This window comes from Adiantum capillus-veneris, chromosome 3 (assembly GCF_014529385.1).
Source record: "Adiantum capillus-veneris isolate H3 chromosome 3, ASM1452938v2, whole genome shotgun sequence".
NCBI lineage: Eukaryota > Viridiplantae > Streptophyta > Polypodiopsida > Polypodiales > Pteridaceae > Adiantum > Adiantum capillus-veneris.
The window spans coordinates 29,221,247-29,241,560 of NC_140933.1; the positions used below are offsets into that span (position 1 = coordinate 29,221,247).

Consider the following 20,314-nt stretch of genomic DNA (forward strand, 5'->3'; position numbering starts at 1 on the left):
GGTACAAACAGAGGAATACCAAGGTGCTTGCAAGGTCTCTGAGGTTATCCCACAACCAAATAGGTAGGTTGACAAAATCAACCTGCACGGGGCACAAATCCTTGAATGCCTCCGGGGATTCAAAAGCCGGGTTTTCGAGCACTGGTTTGGACTTTCAAACCGGCTAAAAGTAGGCTTTCACTAATGAGTGTGACTTCATAGGATGCTTTACTATGCTTGCATTGAATTTTCACACTAGTTACCTACTCGTACTAGTAGTGTGATGTGTTTAGCGGAGTTTGGCAAGGTGATGGCGAGGGTGCTGTTACTCCTGCGCGCTCTCCTGCTCCCTGCGACAATGCCGTTTGGTGGCTTTCCGGCAATGCTGTTTGGTACTGAGAGCCGGTTATCTCCTTATCAAACTCGCCATGGATTCTTCTACGCGGCCTCCCTCCCTTCCATCTTCTCTTTGGCTCCCTTCTGTTTGCCATGGCGACCAATCGCAAAGGTTTACTCTCCTACAGATTTTGCATCTGCTTCCTGCTGCAACATTGCTCGCTTTCATTCGCTCTCACCAATCAACAAGATGGTATCCCTCCAACTTTGCTCATGCCTCAGTCTATGTTGGTGTTTGCTTGCTGTGCATGCACATGTGTGCTTTTGAGAGAGAGAGAGAGAGAGAGAGAGAGAGAGAGAGAGAGAGAGAGAGAGAGAGAGAGAGAGAGAGAGAGAGAGAGAGAGAGAGAGAGAGAGACGTGAAGGCAGGGGCAGGGAGGTCGTTACTTGCTGCTCGTCGGATGAATACCTTAGGTATTGAGCACATGAACCTGGGCAAGCAATGAACTAGAGCAGGATATCCGACCATCTGTAAAAAGCAAAGGCGGGAAGAGAGCTTGTTGCAACATTAACTGAGCTGTTTCCAGCTGGCTTGGGAGAGGCTTGGGCCTGGCCAGAAACAAAAAGATGCTGCTATATCAGCAGACAGCCCTGTAGAGGCATGGCGGCTGCTATGCCCGGTGTCACATGAAAACGGAACTAAACACGAGATGCTTGAAACAAACTCGAAACAAGGAATGTAATGCGTTTCAGGTTCAAAAAAAAAGGCCTAATTTTCAAAATCAAAATTAGCCATATAGTGTGTGATGTGCAACATATTTTACCATTTGTGTGACCATGTATACAGGATGTATCCACCTATTGGACTCCTAATTATTATGTTTCCTATAGTCTTTAGAAACAAATCTGTTTCATGTTGTGTTTTGTCTTGGCATTGTCAAAATGAAATGAAACAAAACGAAACGCCTTGAAACGATGAAACAACAAAACACACAGAAGGTTTCTTGTGACGCACAGAGAGAGAGAGAGAGAGAGAGAGAGAGAGAGAGAGAGAGAGAGAGAGAGAGAGAGAGAGAGAGAGAGAGAGAGAGAGAGAGAGAGAGAGAGAGAGAGAGAGAGAGAGAGAGAGAGAGAGAGAGAGATTATCCATGTGCGATTCATTTGCATAGTGCTTCCTCAAGTCTTTGTAGCATAAGTGCATGCCTTTTGTTTTCGTGATGGTTCACTTTTAATACTGGAGTTCTCAACCAATGAAACTTTCCAACCATAAGCAGTCCCATAAGATTGCCGTTATTGAACTTTTGGGTACACTCCTTTTGTTATATCAGGCAATGTAGATGGTGCTAGGTATTCCACTACACCCCTGACCTTGACTGTATAGGAAAGAAGAGATATCTTATCTGCATGTGATGGGCTAAACATCATATTTTATAGGAAAAGCTTGCCAATCGTTTTAATAAGGCAACAAACCCCCAACACTAGAGGTGTCCCCGGTCAGCTGGTGCTAGGAGTCACCATATATGTGTTTTTTATGTCTCTCTGATCCTATTCTTTGTTATTCTTGAATTGAAAGTGAAGGTTTTAGTTCACTTTACTGTGCTGAATCTCAATCCTTCCAGTTATGCCGTTCGATATGAACCAATACAAAATAGGACCTTTTACGCAGTCCAGCTTTATTATGTTTTACTGTTTGCATCAGACCATGTTGGCATGTCTGTATCTATGTTTCCCTTCACCAAACACAAAATGCTAGGATCTCACACATCAAATTTTTGTGTCGTGATTGTTCTCTTTTTTTTTTTTTGGCACCAGCTTAGGGTTGGAACACTAGGTAAATAATGATCAATTTAGTGGTTCTGTTTAATCTGTTTGTGTAATGTTGTGTTTTTGATGTGTGTGCTCTATTCAGATGCTTTGTGACAATAGTTGCGGCTGTCAATTTTTCATAGATATGAAACTTAGAATTCTTGAAGTATAGCGTATGTAGTTGTGTCGCAGCCAACTCTCGAGTTTTACGAGTTGTCATGTTTTGACTCTGCAGTGATTGTGCTGAAAGCATTGAAGCAGGCTTGGTCCCCTACCATCTCTTGGAATCTAGGAACAGATCCTTGCCAAACCTCTTGGTTGGGAATCTTTTGTGATGATGGAAATACTACTATAGCCAAATTGTGAGTCACAATTTATAGAAGAAGTAAGGGCACCGAGGGTTGTGTGTGTGTTTGCACTTGTGTACACACCCCCCCCCCCCCCCCCCCCCGCCCCCCCCCATATGTATATGTGTACACTCATTTACATACATACATCACCATAGGTGCATGTATGTATGTGCTTGTGCATGGATGTTTGTGTTTCTAGCATGTTGCTTGTGTGAGTGCGTTCTTGTAGCTATTCATGCATTCTTGCCATTTCGTATGTGCGTGCATGGTGTGTGTGTGTGCGCGTGAGAGAGAGAGAGAGAGAGAGAGAGAGAGAGAGAGAGAGAGAGAGAGAGAGAGAGAGAGAGAGAGAGAGAGAGAGAGAGAGAGAGAGAGAAATGAAATGAAATGATATATTAACGTCTACAAAAGGCCAAAATGACCTATGAGACCAACTGATTACAATGATGAGTCTAGTACCAAGTCTGGGTACAAACAAAGAAAACTACAAACAAAGAACTGATAGGAGTGCTACCGACTCCTATGGGTGGTTGGTAGGCTGATCAATGGTATCATGCCATAAAGGTACAAAGTGGGGATAAGTGTCACCATGATACAATATAGCAGTAGCATGAAGCCTATCCTGATAGACACTCTGGGTGTCGTGCTAGAATCCTGTGGATCCTCTGCTGCAATCTCCGCCGGTGCTGTGTGGCTCCCCTCCTCAGTCGCGGTCGTCTCGATCTCCCTAACTCTATAGCTCGATCAATGAGAGTACTGGTGGTGTGTGTATGGGTGGGAACTGAGCTCTGTGATGGTGGTGGCCCCTCTGCCTTTGTGGTACTTAGATTGAAGAAATCTGAGATGCGTCTCTGGGACTGTCTCTATCTTTGCCCACTCAATAGAGCGTCTCTATGTCTCTGCATCTCAAGTAGGAATAATCCGAGACATCTTTGATCCTGATATCTCATGACTCTATCTAACGAGTCAAAACCATCTCTGAATAAACAATGAAAGCGTCCCCGTATCTCATAGTAGACTGTGCAGCAACATATGTAGTGAAACTCTGTCTCTGTCTCTGGCTCTGCATGGCATAACTGACATATCCTACTGTCTGCTGGTATGCCTTTGAATCTACTTGCTCAATCCCAAGCTGGTGTGAAGATGTGTGCCCATGTAACTGGGCCGTGTGACAAATCCGTCTGTCGTGAGTTAGAGAAGATGCTCTCTATAGAAAACCCTCTTCGTACCCAACTCCCGTGATGGCTCTATCCATGTCCTCTTGCTATCAAGCTGGATAAGATCCTGCCGAATGAGTCTGGTAGTCTCCATCCGTGTAAGAGCCAAAGATGGTGCATCAAGAGAATACTGGAAAGGGGGCAGCCTGTCCATGCTGAAACCATGCCTCTGAAACCATGAGCTCATCTGTGCATACCAACATGATGTATCTCCTTGTAATGCTAGCTGTCTAGATGACTCAAGAGCAAGCCTGGCATCCCTGTCCTTGGTGGTGTCCCATAAGCTGTGTACAAATGATACTGATCTGGTGAGAGCCTCAACCTCCATAGCTGGGGCAGCCAGCTCCGCTCGTATGATGTCATGTGGGACTGAGGCCTTGGCTCTAATCAGCCTAGAAATCATAGATATCAAGGGTCTCTCCATATTACTCCATCCAGCACTGTCAACAGAGAGAGAGAGAGAGAGAGAGAGAGAGAGAGAGAGAGAGAGAGAGAGAGAGAGAGAGAGAGAGAGAGAGAGAGATTTTTTAACGTTGTGGGAATGTATCCCAAGAGACCTTAAAGATCTATGGGACGAGAGTTGAACTCAAGACTTGTTATTCAAGAGGGAAATGGCATAACCAATCTACCACACATGGGTGATAGAAAGGTTATACCATTTCCTCTTTTTACTAACACACTCACACTCACTCACTCACACACACACACACACCCCCCGAAAAGAAAATTTTTAATGTCGTGGGAAACTATCCCAAGAGACCTCAAAGATCTATCCGACGAGAGTTGAACTCAAGACTTGTTATTCAAGAGGGAAATGGCATAACCAATCTACCACACTTGGGTGATAGAAAGGTTATACCAAGTCCTCTTTTTACTAACACACTCACACCCACCCACACACACACACACACCCCTGAGAAGAAGAGAAATTTTAACTTCGTGGGAAACTATCACAAGAGACCTTAAAGATCTAGCCGACAAGAGTTGAACTCAAGACTTGTTATTCAAGAGGGAAATGGCATAACCAATCTACTACACTTGGATGATAGAAAGGTTATACCATTTTCCTCTTTTTATTCACACACCCACACACACACCCAAGAAGAAGAGAATTTTTAACGTCGTGGGAAACTATCCCAAGAGGCCTCAAAGATCTATCCGACGAGAGTTGAACTCAAGACTTGTTATGAGAGAGAGAGAGAGAGAGAGGAGAGAGAGGAGATGAGATAAGATGAAATATTATATTAAATGTCTTCAAAAGGCCAAAATGACCTATGCGACCAAACTGATACAATCTTGGCGGATCTAATCAATATCTAGGTACAAAAATAAAAATGAAGCGAAGTGAAGTGAAAGAATAAAAGTCTTGTAGAGCTTTGTGAATGTCCGTCCGCCTCTAGTCGTACTGGGTGTCTTCCATGCCGTGCTAGAATAGTCCTGATATGTCGTGGTCGCCCTCGGAGACATGGATGTCTAGCTCTCCCGAGTTCAATGGCTCTCTTAACGAATATACCTCTAGTATAAGTGGGCTCTGAACTCTGCTGTGAAGCATGCTCATCTAGCATCTGGTTGCTGATTCCTTGCTCTAAAGAAGTCAGTAATCTCCCTCTGTGAATGTCTCCTTTTGCTTGATCTCCTCAAGAGACTCTCCCTGTGTCTGAGCAAAAACAACCCAAGGCATCTTTGATCATGATATCTCATGACTCTAGCCAATTGTCCACAGCCCTCTTTGAATCGACAATGAAAGCGGCCTCGTTTGGAGTCGTATCTCATGGTATACCGTACAATAACAAATGTGATGTAACTCTGTCTCTGGCTCTATATGATGCAATTGGCATATCCTGGCCTCTGTTGGTATTCTCCTAAATCTGCCAATCTCAATCTCTAGCTGATGTGCGCATCTAACCAGTAGCACATCGTATCCCATAGGATAAATGAGTTTCCATATAGGCTGGTCTATTACATATCCGTCTCCTGTTAGTTGGAGAAGATGCTCTGAAGATGCTCTTTGTAGAAAGCCATCTTCATGTCCAACTCTTGTATTGGTTGTATCCATGTGCTCTTGGTATCTAGCTAAATCAAATCTTGTTATGGGTCCAGTGACCTCTGTTTGTGTGAGAGATAGGGAGGGTGCATCCGGAGTACTGGAACGGAGGTAGTCTATCCATGCTGAAGCCATGTGACTGAAACCATGATGTCATCTGCCCATACCAGCCTGGTGTGCCCCCTTGTAGTGCTAACTGTCGAGATGACTCAAGGGCTAGCCGAGCATGTCTGTCTCTAGGAGGTCCCGTAAATTATGCATGAAGGATACTGATCTAGTAAGGGCCTCGACCAAGAGAGGGGGAAGCTAGCTTGGCTCGAATAATCTCACGTGGCACTGAGGCCTTAGCCCCAATCATTCGAGAGATCATAGAGACTAGATTCCTCTCCATACATCTCCATTCATCAGTGCTACAACCTACCGGATATGTCATGGTGGCCCACCGAGGGTTCCCAAATCTGAACCCCTTAAAGCATAGCTGAAGCCACTAGAGTGTCAAAAAGCCACAGCTTTGTTCGAGGTTCTTGAAAGTGAACTTGCGAACACATCTTTTCTAGTCCTCCCAAGACTGCATAAGCTCTCGTCAACCTAGTTTTGGGGTATGCTCCTAGAACATCGTTGCTGCGAAGATTAGTGTGTGGGTATGCCTCTGGTGCTGCATCCTCTAGCGTCTCTGTATAGTTGGATACCCTCACTTGCACAGTTAAGTCACTTAAGCATATGCCTAACAGTCACTTAGTTATTTATTAATAAGTGACTTTGACATGACATTTATTAAAAGTAGGTAGGGAAAATGGCTAATAGACATATAAAAGAAACCCTCTGGGCACCAGTAGAAGGCAGAGGATTAGAGAAGTAGAGCCTCTCAAGGACCAGCAGTACTGGCGTTTTTGCAGCCTTGCATCAACGTTTTTCAGCCAGCAGCATCAGCGTTTTTCAGCCAGCATTCAGCTCTACCCTCGCTGTCGATTTTAGCCCTTCGCCTCATCACCCATTCAGCCCTCAGCCAGTAGTAGCACCAGCGATTTTTAGTTTTTAGTCATGACCACTCTCGGCGATAGCAGATCAGCCCACAGCCTCATTGTCGTCGACGTCGTCGTACCAAGCATCTCCACCAGTACCCATTAGTACCTCAGCAACACTGTAGTACAAGTACCCCTCGTCGTCGTCGCCGCCGTCGCGGTACCCCAACATCTAGCACCCCTTGCGTTTTGGCTTGGCTCTTGTCTAGCTTAGCGTAGGGATCATCAAGACCTCCGTGTCCTTAGCACCGAAGTACCTTCAGTACCCCGCAATACCAAGTACCAAGAACCCGCAGTACCCCTTAGCATCCACTGCAGTACCCCTCAACTTCTCAGCAGTACCCAATATTCGTAGCACAAGTACCCATTAGCATCTCAGCATCTCAACATTTAGCATCATTGTATCAACATTGTGCAAGAAATAAAGAAAGTACTTGCTCCATAGTTACCCGGAACGCGGAACGGGAACGGCGACAGGATCCCCGCGGAACGGGGGAATGGCTAGGGGTCCGGAACGGGAACGGCGTGGAACGGGAGGTATAAAAAACACCCAAATAGTGCATTTTTTAGCTCCTTGTGTTTAAATACAAGGAGTATTAGAGTGCTTTGACTCTAATACTCACAAAAAACTCGTTTTGAAGACCATTCAACCTTGCTATGACTAGATGATGAGAGAGAGAGAGAGAGAGAGAGAGAGAGAGAGAGAGAGAGAGAGAGAGAGAGAGAGGCAGAGGGAGAGATTTGAGAGAGTGGGAGGGAGAGGAAGAGAGCTTGAAGGTTTGAAGCCTTGAGCCTTGAGAGAGTGAGTCTTGAGAGGGAGAGATCTTGAGAGTGTGAGAGGGAGAGAGCTTGAGCCTTGAGGATTAGCTTGTGGAGAGAAAGGGGGAGGGGGGTGCATTTTATGAGTCCTTGAGGCCTTGCACACTTCAAAAAGAAGCCCAAACATTTACTTCAATTTTTTCAATTTTTGCCAAATTTGTTTGTAGCCGTTGGCCGTTCCAGGGGCGTTCTGGAACGTTCCGGAACGGCCGTTCCAGTTTGAATTGGCCACTCGGAACGTCAGACGTTCCGGGACGTTTCGGAACGTTCGGGAAGGGAACTGCCCCCCGGAACGCCGGAGGGCTAGGGGGCGTTCCCCGGTAACTCTGACTTGCTCTGGCAACAAATCAAGGGCCCAAGGGGCCCTTGAATGTGGTTGGGACCAGACATGCCATGTCGTCTCTTTCTCTCTCTCTTTGTGTTTGTCTCTTTCATTCAGTTCAATTTCAGTTTCTCTTTCAAGCGAAGTAAAGTAACCTTGTGTGTTTGTGCGGAGTACTAGATCCGAGCAAAACCCTTACACACTTCCGCAGCACCTGACAGCTATGATTTTTTTCCTTTATTATTCTCAACAGTACGCCATTCAATTATGAGTGACATCAGGCAGATGAAGGATGCAAAGATGATTTGGAATCGACTTGCTTTCTTATATGGTGGAGTGTCTCTGATGAAGTAGGCTGCTTTGGAGTTGCAATCGACGATCTTGGATGTGATTCAAACATCCATAAGGAAACACATCGACAAGATGCAACAGATACTTCACATGTGGAAGATGAGTTTGGAGGACAGGGCCATTCAACTTTTGGCATAATTGCCTCCTCAGTAACAATTTCTATTCTTTGTCGATTACAAGTGATACTTCACATGTGGAAGATGAGTTTGGAGGACAGGGCCATTCAACTTTTGGCATAATTGCCTCCTCAATAACAATTTCTATTCTTTGTCGATTACAAGTAAACGGCTGAAGACAATTACTTGGGACGAGATAGTCATAATGGTTTTGGACCAAGAGGAGTGGTTCAATTCAGCCAAGCGGTTGGGCTCTAAAGCCCTGACCGTTTTTTTTTTTCAAAAAGAAAGAAAAAGGTAAAGAAAAGCAACAACAACAACAACAAGACAGATGTTGAGCAAGAAGCTTTGAAAGCTTAACAACATTGCGATAAATGTGGCGAGAAAGGACATTATTGGCGGAAGCATCTCAAGCGCGTTGGAGAGTCCCAAGCCTTTGTCCACTTGGAGATGATTTCCTCAAGGCCTTTACCTTTGACATCGGTGGTTGAGAAGGTGCTTGCAGGTAGAGACTCTCAGGGTTGGACTCTTGATAATGATGCCTCATAACACGTGACACATTCTAGGATCCGGTCCAACATGCGACAACTGTGGTTCCATCTTTATTGGCGACAAATAGATGATTTCTTTTCACAATGAGGGCTTTATGAAGGCTTGGAGTTATCCCAAATGGCAAAGGGGGGATGCATTCTTCCAAGGTACAATATGTTCCAAGGGCTTCCATCTTATGTCCGTGCAAGTTGGGCATGGAGGTGGTCTTCATAGGGCATATAGTGGCTATTCTGGATCTTTTATCAGGCAAGGAAGTCAGAGGGAGTAGAGTGGAGCATGGAATTTACAGGCTTCGAGCTGTTTTCTTGGTTATAGGCTCTCCCATCGGTGATTTGTGGAATTATTGGTTTGGTCACTTGAATATTGCTGCTCTTCGTCGTGCTTTTCGTTTAGATTATTAATGGCTTACCTGATGCTGGGAGTAAGCAGGGACAATGCACTTCGTGCATTTGTGGGAATTAGGCTAGTTTGGACTCTCCACTTTGACCTTCTGGAGTGCTAAGAGTTGGTTCACACCGACCTTTGTGGGCCTATATGAACTTCATCCTATGGTGGAGCTCTCTATTTCGTGCTAGTGGTGGATAATTTCAACCGCTTTACTTGGGTATATTTCCTCAAGCACAAGGATAAAGCTTTTGACATCGTCAAGAATTGGCGTAGTGTTGGAAAAGAAATCATGTATGCAAGCAAAGATGACAAAGATGGAGAGTTTACCTCCAATGCTTTTGTGTAGTATGGTCCGGAATCAAGTGTGAATTTGCAAATTCTTTATCACTCATACAAATTCTTGATCGCTCTCAAACAATGGAGTAGTGGAGCGGAAGAATAGGAATGTGGTGGAGATGGCATGAACTATGTATGGGCATCGTGATCTGTCCAAGTCTTTTAGTAGAAAGCCCAATCTCAGGTGCAACGAGATTTAGCTTGGATCTAGTACTCCGCACAAACACAGGTTACTTTACTTCACTTGAAAGAACTGAACTGAACTGAATTGAACTGAATGAAAGAGAGAGAGAGAGAGAGAGAGAGAGAGAGAGAGAGAGAGAGAGAGAGAGAGAGAGAGAGAGAGAGAGAGAGAGAGACGACACGGCATGTAGGGTCCCAACCACCCTCAAGAGCCCCCTTGCTTTGTTGCCAAAGCAAGTACTTGCTTCATTTCTAGCACAAAATTCTGATACAATGATGCTAAATGCTGAGATGCTAATGGGTACTTGATGCAGATGCTTGGTACTACAGAGATACTGAAGGGTACTACGGGTGCTTGGTACTTGGTACTTGGTACTGCGGGTTCTTTAATACTGTAGGTACTTGGGTGCTAAGGACACGGAAGTCCTTATGATCCCTACGTTGAGCTAGGCAAGAGCCAAGCTGACACGCAAGGGGTGCTAGATGCTGGGGTACTGCATCAATGACGACGACGACGACGACGAGGGGTATTTGTATTGCGGTGCTGTTGAGGTAATAATGATATACTACTGGAGGAGATGCTTGGTATGATGATGACGACGACAAGGCTGTGGGCTGATTTGCTCCCCGGCGATGGGCTGAAAACTGAAAACGCTGAAGATGAAGATGTCTGAAATCTGAAACGCTGGAGGTAATGCGGCAAGGACTGCAGCCGCGACGAGGCTATGCTGAAAACGCTGAGGGCTGAAATCTGCTGCCGATCATCAGGCTGAAAACGTTGATGACAGTTGGAGAAAACGTTGGCTGATGGTTGCTCAAGTGCTGGTACTGCTGAGAGGCTCTTCTACTGCTCCTCTGCCTTCTACTGGTGCCCAAAGGGTTTCTTTTATAGGTCCTTTAGCCATTTGACCTACTTACTTTTAATATGTCATGTCAAAGCCACTTATTAATAAATGACTTAAGTGACTGTTCGTATGCCTATATGCTTAAGTGACTTAACTATGCAAGTGAGGGTATGCAACTATGACCTGTTTGATCATGCACGTCCTGCTAGAGGCTCACAAAATACCAGGCTAGATCCTAAGCTAACTAAGCCTGACACTAAACTGTAGCAGAAGCTTGTCCATGTACCGCAAGTGAAGTGTGCACGTGACATCCCCCCGTTAAAGGTGAGGCACAATTGCCACACTTCTATCCATACTTCCACGACTTTATCAAATAATGCAAGTCACTTTTTAATAAGTTAAAGAACCTTCAATAAGAGGTGCTTCCTATGCCTAGGTCGTGTTCTAGTGCTAGACTATGGGAATACTCCCAAGTGTCTGCATCTAGTAGACACTAGTTGTGCTCATGTGCAATCAGAGGGTATGCAACTACTCTAAAGTGCTTGGACATGCACGTCTTGTGTATGAGACACCTCTGGAACCCTAGGATGAAAGCATGATACTCCGCCTCATTATTGAAATGAGCCTTCTCCAACTGGAAACCCTTGTAGAAAATCCTCTCTCCCAAAGGATCTAACACTACAATTCCTGTTGATGCTTTGTCTTTTGCCCTCTTGTAGGCGTCATCAAAGTACAAACTGTGAGCCTTTGATAGAACCTCAGGCTCAGGCAGGGGTGGAGCCTTGCTAGGTTGCACTTTCTTTGGTCTCTCATAGCATGCTCTGTTAGCGCATCTACTAAGCATGCCCTAGTAGACCTTTCCACTTGTAGTGTGTAGTCAAATTCTTGTATCTGCACCACCCATTTTGCTATCCTTGGGGATAGTTCCATGTGTTGCAAAGCATACGGGAAAAGAGGAATTCCAAACTCCGAGCAAAATTTTTTGAGCAATCATAAATCCGAGCCTAATCCGTACGAAATGAACTATGAAAAGGAAATTCTTAAGAGCATATGTATTAGCTCTCACTATGCTTGAGCACCTCTAGCATCCCCATGAGCACCTCTAACGTGGCCAAGAGTTTCTTAGTGCATAGCTTTGAGCCAAGTTTTGCATGGTGCGATGAATTTTAGTGGAATCTAGTATGTATTTCCACGGGTGTACAGATTCGGAGTTTTAAATGGTTCAAGGTTGCAATTGCAGATTGGGACGGATGGGGGGATTTCTCCCTGAAGCAAGGGCCCGGGATTCGCTATTTGATGCCACTGGGAGAGAGAGTGGATGTTTTGATCGACTTTACAGGATTGGAAAAGAGAACGGAGGTACTGTTGAGTAACTCTGCACCCAGCCCCTCTCCCTATGCAGATTTGGCATACTTTTCCACAGGCACAATGGATGTGATGAAGCTCATAGCAGTAGAAGAAAACAGGAGCAATGAAGATTTGGTAGATGGTGATGGCAAGCAGTGAAAAAGGTCATTGATGCAATTACAAAATTGCGTAGCAACAACTACCACAAAGATGAGAAGCATGCCAATGCATCCAGGGGAGAAGGTGACACGGAGGCAAGGCTGAGCAGCTAGTTTTCAGAGCGTTTCTTTCACTTTTGTCAACAAGAAACCTCTCTCAACGAGTCTGTGCTGGCGGGGAATGTTTTGAAGGTTTTTTTTTTTTTTTTTTTTTGCTTCATTAGAGAGCTTATATAATGACGTTCAAAAGGATTTCTGCAGTGCAGAAAGGTACTAGAAGTTGGTAGCCATGGTGTAGGCTGTGTTAAATTTGCCTTCTTCTCCACCATGCTTGAAATGGGCTGCGTGCGTGTTATGATAGCAGTCATGGAGCTTGCCGCCATAGTTGCAGAGCAATAGCAAGCGGTTTGGTCCTTGCAGCTAGCAGCTTTTGATGATGGTGATGATGATGACCCTATCAGCGGATGACGAGGAAACTTTGCTCTATCCTCTCGCAGTCGGTGAGCTGGACGGTCATATGCAAGAGCTGCGTCGAGGGTAGAATCGAATGTGCCGAGTGAGAGGCGAGTTCGATCAGGGAGCATTGAATCTCTGCAACTCATTTTGCCCACTTGCTGCCGTACTCCTCTGTAGAGCTTCCCCCTATTCGTGCTTGTAGACAATGTTGTGGACACGGATGTCGTTGTGCCTCTGTTGGCGACTAGTTGGAGGGCAACGTCATCGATGTCGCAGATTGTGAAGGAGATATGGTGTCTGCACTCAACATCCACAACCAACCAGGACTCCCCCATCCTCGCCATAGCCTTTCTGTTGTGCTGACAATCATCTTCACCAGCTAGGCAACTTTTGCATGTCCATGTTGACCAGTGCCATGGAAATATGAGCATGCCAGTTAAACACTTGCATCGAGAGGTAGTTGTGGCATGAGCTGGTTCTGCGGAAGGTCTCTCCCTCTCGTCGCATGCACACACAGCACCAGCTCCACACTAAGACGACAGAGGGAACGATTCAGCGACAGGAACTGCAAGACAAACTATATATAAAAACATCAACTTAGACCATTAGTCCTAGCCTTGTAGGAGGCCGTAGCTTGTAGGAGTCAGTCGTACTCGTAGTAGTTGTAGGCCGCAACTTGTAGGAGTCAATCGACATAGGGCCAATGTGAGATAGTGTGGAGAGGGTCGAGGGAAACATGAGTTGCAGCTCGTGTGCCCATGTCAAGGGAATCGTGAGCAGGCAGAGGGATGTGCACGTGATAGATTTCTAGGTTTCATCAAATAGTTTTCTCCAAACAATGGCGCCAACTATTTTTTGTAGTTTAATGAAAATGTCTCTTTTTCTTTGAACTGCATCTTGCTCAGAAAAATTTGCTTGGTTTTTGGTTTGCACGGATAATTTCGCTCGGTGTTTGGTAAAACTCCTATGTACAGGCTCACAAGTGTGCCAGAACACTTCCTACGCTGTCCTAAACCCTAGAAGTAGGAGCTAACTTGTCCACAATGACTCCGACTCCACATGCACATAGGGTTAGATGTGCATGTGACACTAGGGCGGCCATTGTAGATCTAGATCCAGATTGCTTCCAAAAGAGAGATCTCTTTTTGGAATGTTCTCATAAGACTCTTCCAACTGAGCAGCTGACATACAGATATGCTCTGATGGACAGGATTTTGAAATGTTATTAAGCATTTTGTGGTTGCCTAATTGGAAAGCCTATCATGGCTTTATAACATCCTGCAGTGCAATACTATGCCGCAACTTGCTTCCATGTTCACAATTTTATGCTTTAAGAATCAATTCACTTCATGTACATTCGCCTAGACAAGTGCTGCTTGGAAATAAACTAGCCTTCAAAAGTTCAGAAACTTTTATGTAGAAGGGTTTCAGAATGAACCATATATTTATATTTGTTGCCAAAATTAGAGGTTTGTTTCTCTTCTTGCATAAGGTTTCCAAGGAATTGGTAGGACCGAGCTTAATAAAGAGCCTGATTGTGGTTTCCTTGACTTCGCAGAATCTTACCAGCACAAGGTATTTCAGGCACTCTGCCCCACGAAATTGGAAGCTTTGTCAACTTACAAATTTTGTAAGATTCACTTTTTGCAGCAAAGATACATTGAAGCTTTTGGAAAGTTTGTGGCAGGAAAATAAGAAAATCTTTTAAGGCTGATGCTACTTTGCAATGTGTAGGGATTTGTCTTATAACAGAAACCTCACAGGGTCTCTTCCTCTGCAACTTTTTCGACTAACAAATTTAACAGAATTGTGAGTATCCGATAAAATATGACAGTTTTTTGTGAATTCCTTTTGAAGAGACTAATGTTTGTGTTTGTTTCTGCAGGTATCTTCAAGATTGCGGCTTTTATGGGTCCTTGCCTCAGGATTTGGGTAATTTTGTCAGCTTAACTACGTTGTAAGTGATAGATTTGCATCACGGTGTCTTTTCTTTGGGGTTTCATAGTCTTCTTTGCTTTCTTTCTCAGTTTGTTTTGACAAAATTGCAGGTCGCTAAATCGTAACTTCTTTTCTGGATCCATTCCTCACACTATAGGCCAGCTCTCTGAACTCGTTTGGCTTGACCTATCAAGCAATGAATTAAGTGGGAATCTTCCTTTGTCATTAGCAAGATTGAGAAGAGCAAGACATTTGTGAGTTTCTGAAAACAACTTCAATAAGTTCATACAAAATTTAACACTTGACAATGCTTTGAAGACTATGTCTGACATGGATTTCTCTGCAGCCATCTGCAGGGCAACAGCTTTTCTGGAGTCATTCCAGCTGGTATTTTCAATTCCAAGCTGCCACTTATACATTTGTGAGTCCCTCTCATTGGATGTTTGTGCATGTGAAAATGTGTGATCATGCTTGCTTGTATGCTTCATATACAAACAGTCTCAGAGAAAAGATACAAAATGGTGGATATGTGTATCAGAATTTGGAGATGGCTTGCACCGATCCCTGCATGATAGTGTCGATGTCCTCCATGGTGAGAGTATGCACAGGGCGTCTTCCATGTCTCGCCAATATAGATTTGATCGTCTACTGCAACCTCCTCCGTCGATGGGAGCATCCCCTCATCCTTGGTCTCTTGGATCTCCCAACTCTGCAGCCCGATCACTCAATACACCTTTGCTAGTGCTGTGCCCTGTATCCCTCCTCTCTGGCTGGTCTCTTCTCTGCACAATCTCTGGATGGAAGAGCACTGCAATCTCTCTTTGGGCGTGTCTCCCTGTGTGTGAGACTCTTTCTCTCAGTAACCCTGCTCGATATTGCTATATCTCTAGTAGATAGAGGCCAAGACATCTTTGATCCCAGTATCTCATAACTCTACATAGAGGCCCAAAACCCTCTCAAAAGAGGCAGTGAAAGCGAACACGTATCTCACAGTATGCTGCAAAGTGTCATGTATAGTGGAGCTCTGTCTTTGGCTCTCTTTGACACAGTTGGCACAACCTGGCCTTAGCTGAAATGCCTCAAAATCGGCCAATCTCAATCTTCAACTGGTGTGATGATGTCCGAATCTGTCCAATAGCACATCGTAAGCCATGGGACAAGTGAGTGTCTATGTGGCAGGCTTAGATTGGGGGGGGGGGGGGGGGGGCGCTTGTATGTGTAGAGATGCTTGCCTTTTCTTTTTTTGCTGTTTGTGTTTGCTGCATGCGATTTCTTTTCTTGTCTGCTCAGCATATGCTGAAGAAACGATAGGTCTTGAGTCCTTACTGTTTGGGCTGCTTTGCCTTACTAGTCATTTGCAAGGGTATGTGCCTACTAGTCATTTTTAATCCACTTGTTAGTGTTGGTTATTTTTGCCACCTTGTATGGTTTTTCTAATTGGACTCTTAATGACTAAGCAGGCTTTTGCACAACAACTCTTTTGAAGGTTCAATTCCAGCAGATATAGGGAGCCTCAAAGAGCTAGATATTATGTAAATTCCTTGTTTCTTGTCTCTTAGCTTGGTGTCTTGTTTATGTTTATACAATAGATGCCTTTGCATCATCAGTTTGAAATTTGGATTTCAGGAGATTGGATCACAACACCCTCACAAATGTTTCTGGTAGTCTAGCACATATTGTTTCGTTGACAACATTGTAAGTGTACTGAAATCTGCGACCTTTACTGTCAACTTTTTTGATAGCCCTAGTCATTTACTTCTGTGTGCAATGCAGACGACTAGATCATAACAACTTAACGGGTGACCTTCCGGACCTATCTGGTCTAATTAATATGCAAGTTATGTAAGTGCTTATTTTCTTTTGGCTTTATAAACAGATAAAAGGTGTTTAACTTACCTGGATATAATGTAACTATCGTGCTTTGTTGTTAAATGGTCTATTATTTTTACTTTGTATTGAAGACAGGGACCTAAGCAATAACCAGTTTTCACCGGGTCCGGTGCCTTCGTGGTTGTGGAAGTTCACCAATCTATCAGCCTTGTAAGTCTGCTTGTATAGTGATCTTCAAGTTGCTGCAAGAATAAGCTTTTCTATCTAACCTTTTGAGTGCACGGTACCTGTATGGCATGCAGAGCTTTGGAAGCAGGAAACCTGCTGGGAAGTGTGCCTACCAACTTGTTCTCTCTTCAGAGGCTTGCCTTGATGTAAGAGTTATGATCATGTTCACCTACAGTATGCGCTTTTAGCTCACGTCTAGTCTTTCTTTTTTTCTCCAGGCGGCTTGGTTACAACAGTCTTAACGGCACTCTCGACCTCAGAATGGCGGGCCCAAGCTTGGCTGAGCTTGACTTTCAGCAGAACAACCTATCTGGAATTCTAGGCAGCTTTACTGGAACATTGAAGTATGATTCTTGATTATGGTTTTATAATATTCTCTTGTAGACAGTGTTTGAGAAAGAGTTTTTGGAAGTTCTGTGAGCCTATGGTTGGTTTCCTATTTGTTATTCTTTGTTTGTTTGCAGTGAGACTATGGCCCCTCTTTTGTTCAGTGCCTAATGAGGAAAATATTAAACTGAGGAGACCATATCATACATTTATTATTGTGTGGACAGCTTTTTTTTGGCTGTATTCCATGATACTGAACAACGCTATTACTATGTTTTGGGTCTCGCAGCTCATTTCAAACGTCCACAGACTTTGTTATATCATTCTTCCTTCCTTTCTTTTAAGGCTGCTTATATTAACCATATCAATGATGTCTTAGTTATTATGTTCATTTTACTTGCTGGTTTCATTCAGGATGTTGTCCAAGAGGTCTTTGTGTTGTACTGATGGGCTCTTGTGATGTATCTTGTTTTGCAGTCTGCAAGGGAATCCTGTTTGTCAAACTAATCCAAATCATCTAGACATCGCTTGCCTTCCAGTGTCTGAATCTTCTCCTTCATTGCCATCTTTGTCTTGTCGTTGCCAAAGAGGGTTTGCATCCAATCCGTCTGCTGCATTGGGAAGCTGTTTATGTGCTTATCCTCTTAGTGGCATTCTTGTATTCACTGCTTTGAAGGTCAACTTGGACTTGAGACTGATCCCTATTTTGAAAGATGGCTTTGTAAAGAGCACCCCACTTCTTGATACAGAGGACCAAATCGTGATCTCTATCCTCTCTGATGTCATTGCAAACATATCAATCTTTCCACAAAATGCAGAGGCTTGGGATGCCGATCAAGCCAACTCTATAATTGCTCTTCTTAGCAGCAAGGCAGTTCTATTTCCAGGTGTAGGGCCATATGAATACCTACCTTTTGGACCATATTCTCCTCCTGGTAATGATTGTTGGATTGCCATGCCTTTTAAGTTCAACTCTACCAAGTTTTTTTTCAGGCAGTTACCTCACATTTGTATATGCTGGGCTTTATGTGTATAACATGGTAGGAACCGCAGACGAGTCGCTTAGTGCAAGTGTTCAGGTCGGAATCGGTACTGGGATAGCAGCTTTTGCTGCCGTGCTTGTAATCATATGCGGGTATGCTGTACTCCAGAAGAAAAGAGCTGAAAAAGCAGAAGAGATAAGCAAGCCTTTTGGTAAGTATCCTGTGCTTAAGCACACGCCTGTTAGCTAAATTCCTGTGTCATCAAGCATTTGTGCACTTTTTGCATTACTTTCAGTTTCATGGGTCTCAATGCGGGAGGACAAAGGTGGGCCTCCCAAGCTGAAAGGAGCTCGATTATTTGCACTAGCTGAATTGAAGAGGGCAACTCACAACTTCAACAAAGCTCATGAAATTGGTGTGGGTGGCTATGGGAAGGTACACAAGCCTCTGGCATCAATTGTCAAAGCATCCCTGTAGTTCTGTTTGGCTTGCTCCTTAAACCTTCGAATGAATTCAAATATAATCTAATGACAGGTCTATAAAGGCACTTTACCTTCTGGTGAACAAATTGCTATAAAGAAGGCACAAGCAAGATCGCACCAGGGAGCAGCGGAGTTTAGGAACGAAATTGAACTACTTTCCAGGGTCCATCACAAGAATCTTGTGTGTCTAGTGGGTTTTTGTTTTGAAGAGCGAATGCTTGTGTACGAATATGTTCCAAATGGAACTCTACATGAAGCATTATTAGGTAGATGTCGCACCTCAGGAGATTGGCTATTCAAGTGTAGTTTGCATTGATATTGTTTTCCAAGAACCTGACAACACGGTTAATTGGGTGCAGGTAATTCAAGCGTGATTCTGGACTGGCAGAGGAGGCTTACAATTGCTGTGGGGTCAGCAAGGGGCCTCGCATATTTGCACAATGAAGCAAATCCCCCTGTTATTCATAGGGATGTAAAATCAAGTAACATACTTCTGGATCAAAATCTTGTTGCTAAGGTGGCAGATTTTGGTCTTTCAAGACTGGCGCCAGATGATGAAGGCTCTGGAGACGGGCATGTCTCTACACAAGTTAAAGGAACACTGGTAGGCTTTGCGAGATAAGTCTAGTCGTTGTCTACCCAATTTTAGAAATCTTATTTGCACTGTGTAGGGAGGGAGGGAGGGAGGGAGGGAAGAGGGCATCCTTTGACCTCTCTTCTTCACCCAACATTCTTGCTCACATGGCGCACACCTATTTGTCAAAATTTTAACCATCTTTACGTGCTGGCAGGGTTATTTGGATCCTGAATACTGCACAACCCAAAGGCTTTCAGACAAGAGTGATGTCTACAGTTTTGGGGTGGTTCTTTTAGAGCTTATCACATCAAGGCAGCCTATTGCACAGGGAAAACACATCGTGAGAGAGGTTCGAAGCGCTTGGCAAAAAGGAGGATTGCAGGCTGTGATGCCTCTTCTCGATCCTCTGTTAAAAGCCAGTCCTACATCGGAATTAAGGGCATTCCTGGATGTGGCTCTTCGTTGTGTAGAGGAAGAAGCTGTTTTTCGCCCCACGATGAAACAAGTTGGTAAGGAAATTGAAGCAATTAGAGATGCCATTCCACATACACAGGCAGGCTTTTCCACTTCCAAAGACCTCGCTTTCCAGTATAGCGGTGGCTATGACATAGCTTTAACCATTGAACCTAAGTGAGTTGAGATGTTTTGTGAAACCTACCTTGCATGACCATGTGCTAATTTTGTACATAAGGAGAGGGCAGCTATTGAGTCAAGCCTTCCTACCAAAGTGGCCATTATGTATGTTTACCCCACCCTGTAATTACCTTCTTGCAAGTAATGGGTTCCTATAGCAGTAATTGGTCGGAATCCATGCATTTCTGTAAAACAGTTTTGAACTCTCTTTCGGATATGTTGTTTTGATTAGGATAGAAAAATCTTTCAAATATAAACTGCACATCATAATTGTATTTTTGATTGTAAGGTTTGTGCCAGATGAAACAAGACCAGCTTGTTTTCGTCGGGAGAGTTCACATATCAGATTTGCTGAATAACAGCCTTGCCAGCTACGACCTAGCCAGCTATACCACATAGCAAGCTATGATGACTAATGTTTGTAGGGACATTATATTTATGATTTGCAAAACTAGAGTTCCTTGATTGATGCATTGTGCAGATGGTAAGAATCAAAGAAGTGATAGTGATGTGGATTTAACTTCATGGTATGGCTTGTGTTGATGGTTCCATAGCATCTCTCCTCCAAGCTTGTGCCAAATGCTCTAGGATCTTGCATCACAAATGAGAATTCACATGTAAACATGTATGGACGTGAACATTGTACATAATAATTTTTAAAGATGTAGATGCATTTTGTGCATTGTAATG

At 44.0% G+C, this 20,314-nt stretch overlaps 1 protein-coding gene across 2 annotated transcripts; it reads left to right on the forward strand.

The window, feature by feature from the left end:
* Positions 1-250: 250 nt before the first annotated feature.
* LOC147460666 (leucine-rich repeat receptor protein kinase HPCA1-like) lies at positions 251-20,044 on the forward strand. 2 transcript variants are annotated; one of them, XM_086508386.1, is made up of 19 exons: positions 251-568; positions 2,357-2,483; positions 14,185-14,256; positions 14,361-14,435; positions 14,512-14,583; positions 14,675-14,818; positions 14,911-14,985; positions 16,025-16,096; positions 16,191-16,259; positions 16,338-16,406; positions 16,530-16,604; positions 16,697-16,768; positions 16,841-16,966; positions 17,427-17,884; positions 18,003-18,143; positions 18,228-18,367; positions 18,467-18,680; positions 18,774-19,018; positions 19,206-20,044. In XM_086508386.1, exons 1-19 carry the CDS (start codon positions 469-471, stop codon positions 19,623-19,625), a joined length of 2,766 nt encoding a protein of 921 aa, XP_086364512.1. In that variant the 5' UTR covers positions 251-468; the 3' UTR covers positions 19,626-20,044. The 2 variants fall into 2 exon arrangements, with proteins under 2 accessions (XP_086364512.1, XP_086364511.1); XM_086508385.1 differs by having other exon boundaries at positions 252-568; positions 17,994-18,143; positions 19,206-20,041.
* The last annotated feature ends 270 nt before the right edge of the window (positions 20,045-20,314 follow it).

Excerpts from the sequence above, each read along its gene's own strand:
- LOC147460666 (XM_086508385.1), top strand. The coding sequence starts at position 469 with ATGGCGACCAATCGCAAAGGTTTACTCTCCTACAGATTTTGCATCTGC. Across the intron at positions 16,605-16,696 it reads TTCACCAATCTATCAGCCTT|AGCTTTGGAAGCAGGAAACC; the intron begins GTAAGTCTGCTT and ends TATGGCATGCAG. Across the intron at positions 16,769-16,840 it reads CTTCAGAGGCTTGCCTTGAT|GCGGCTTGGTTACAACAGTC; the intron begins GTAAGAGTTATG and ends TTTTTTCTCCAG.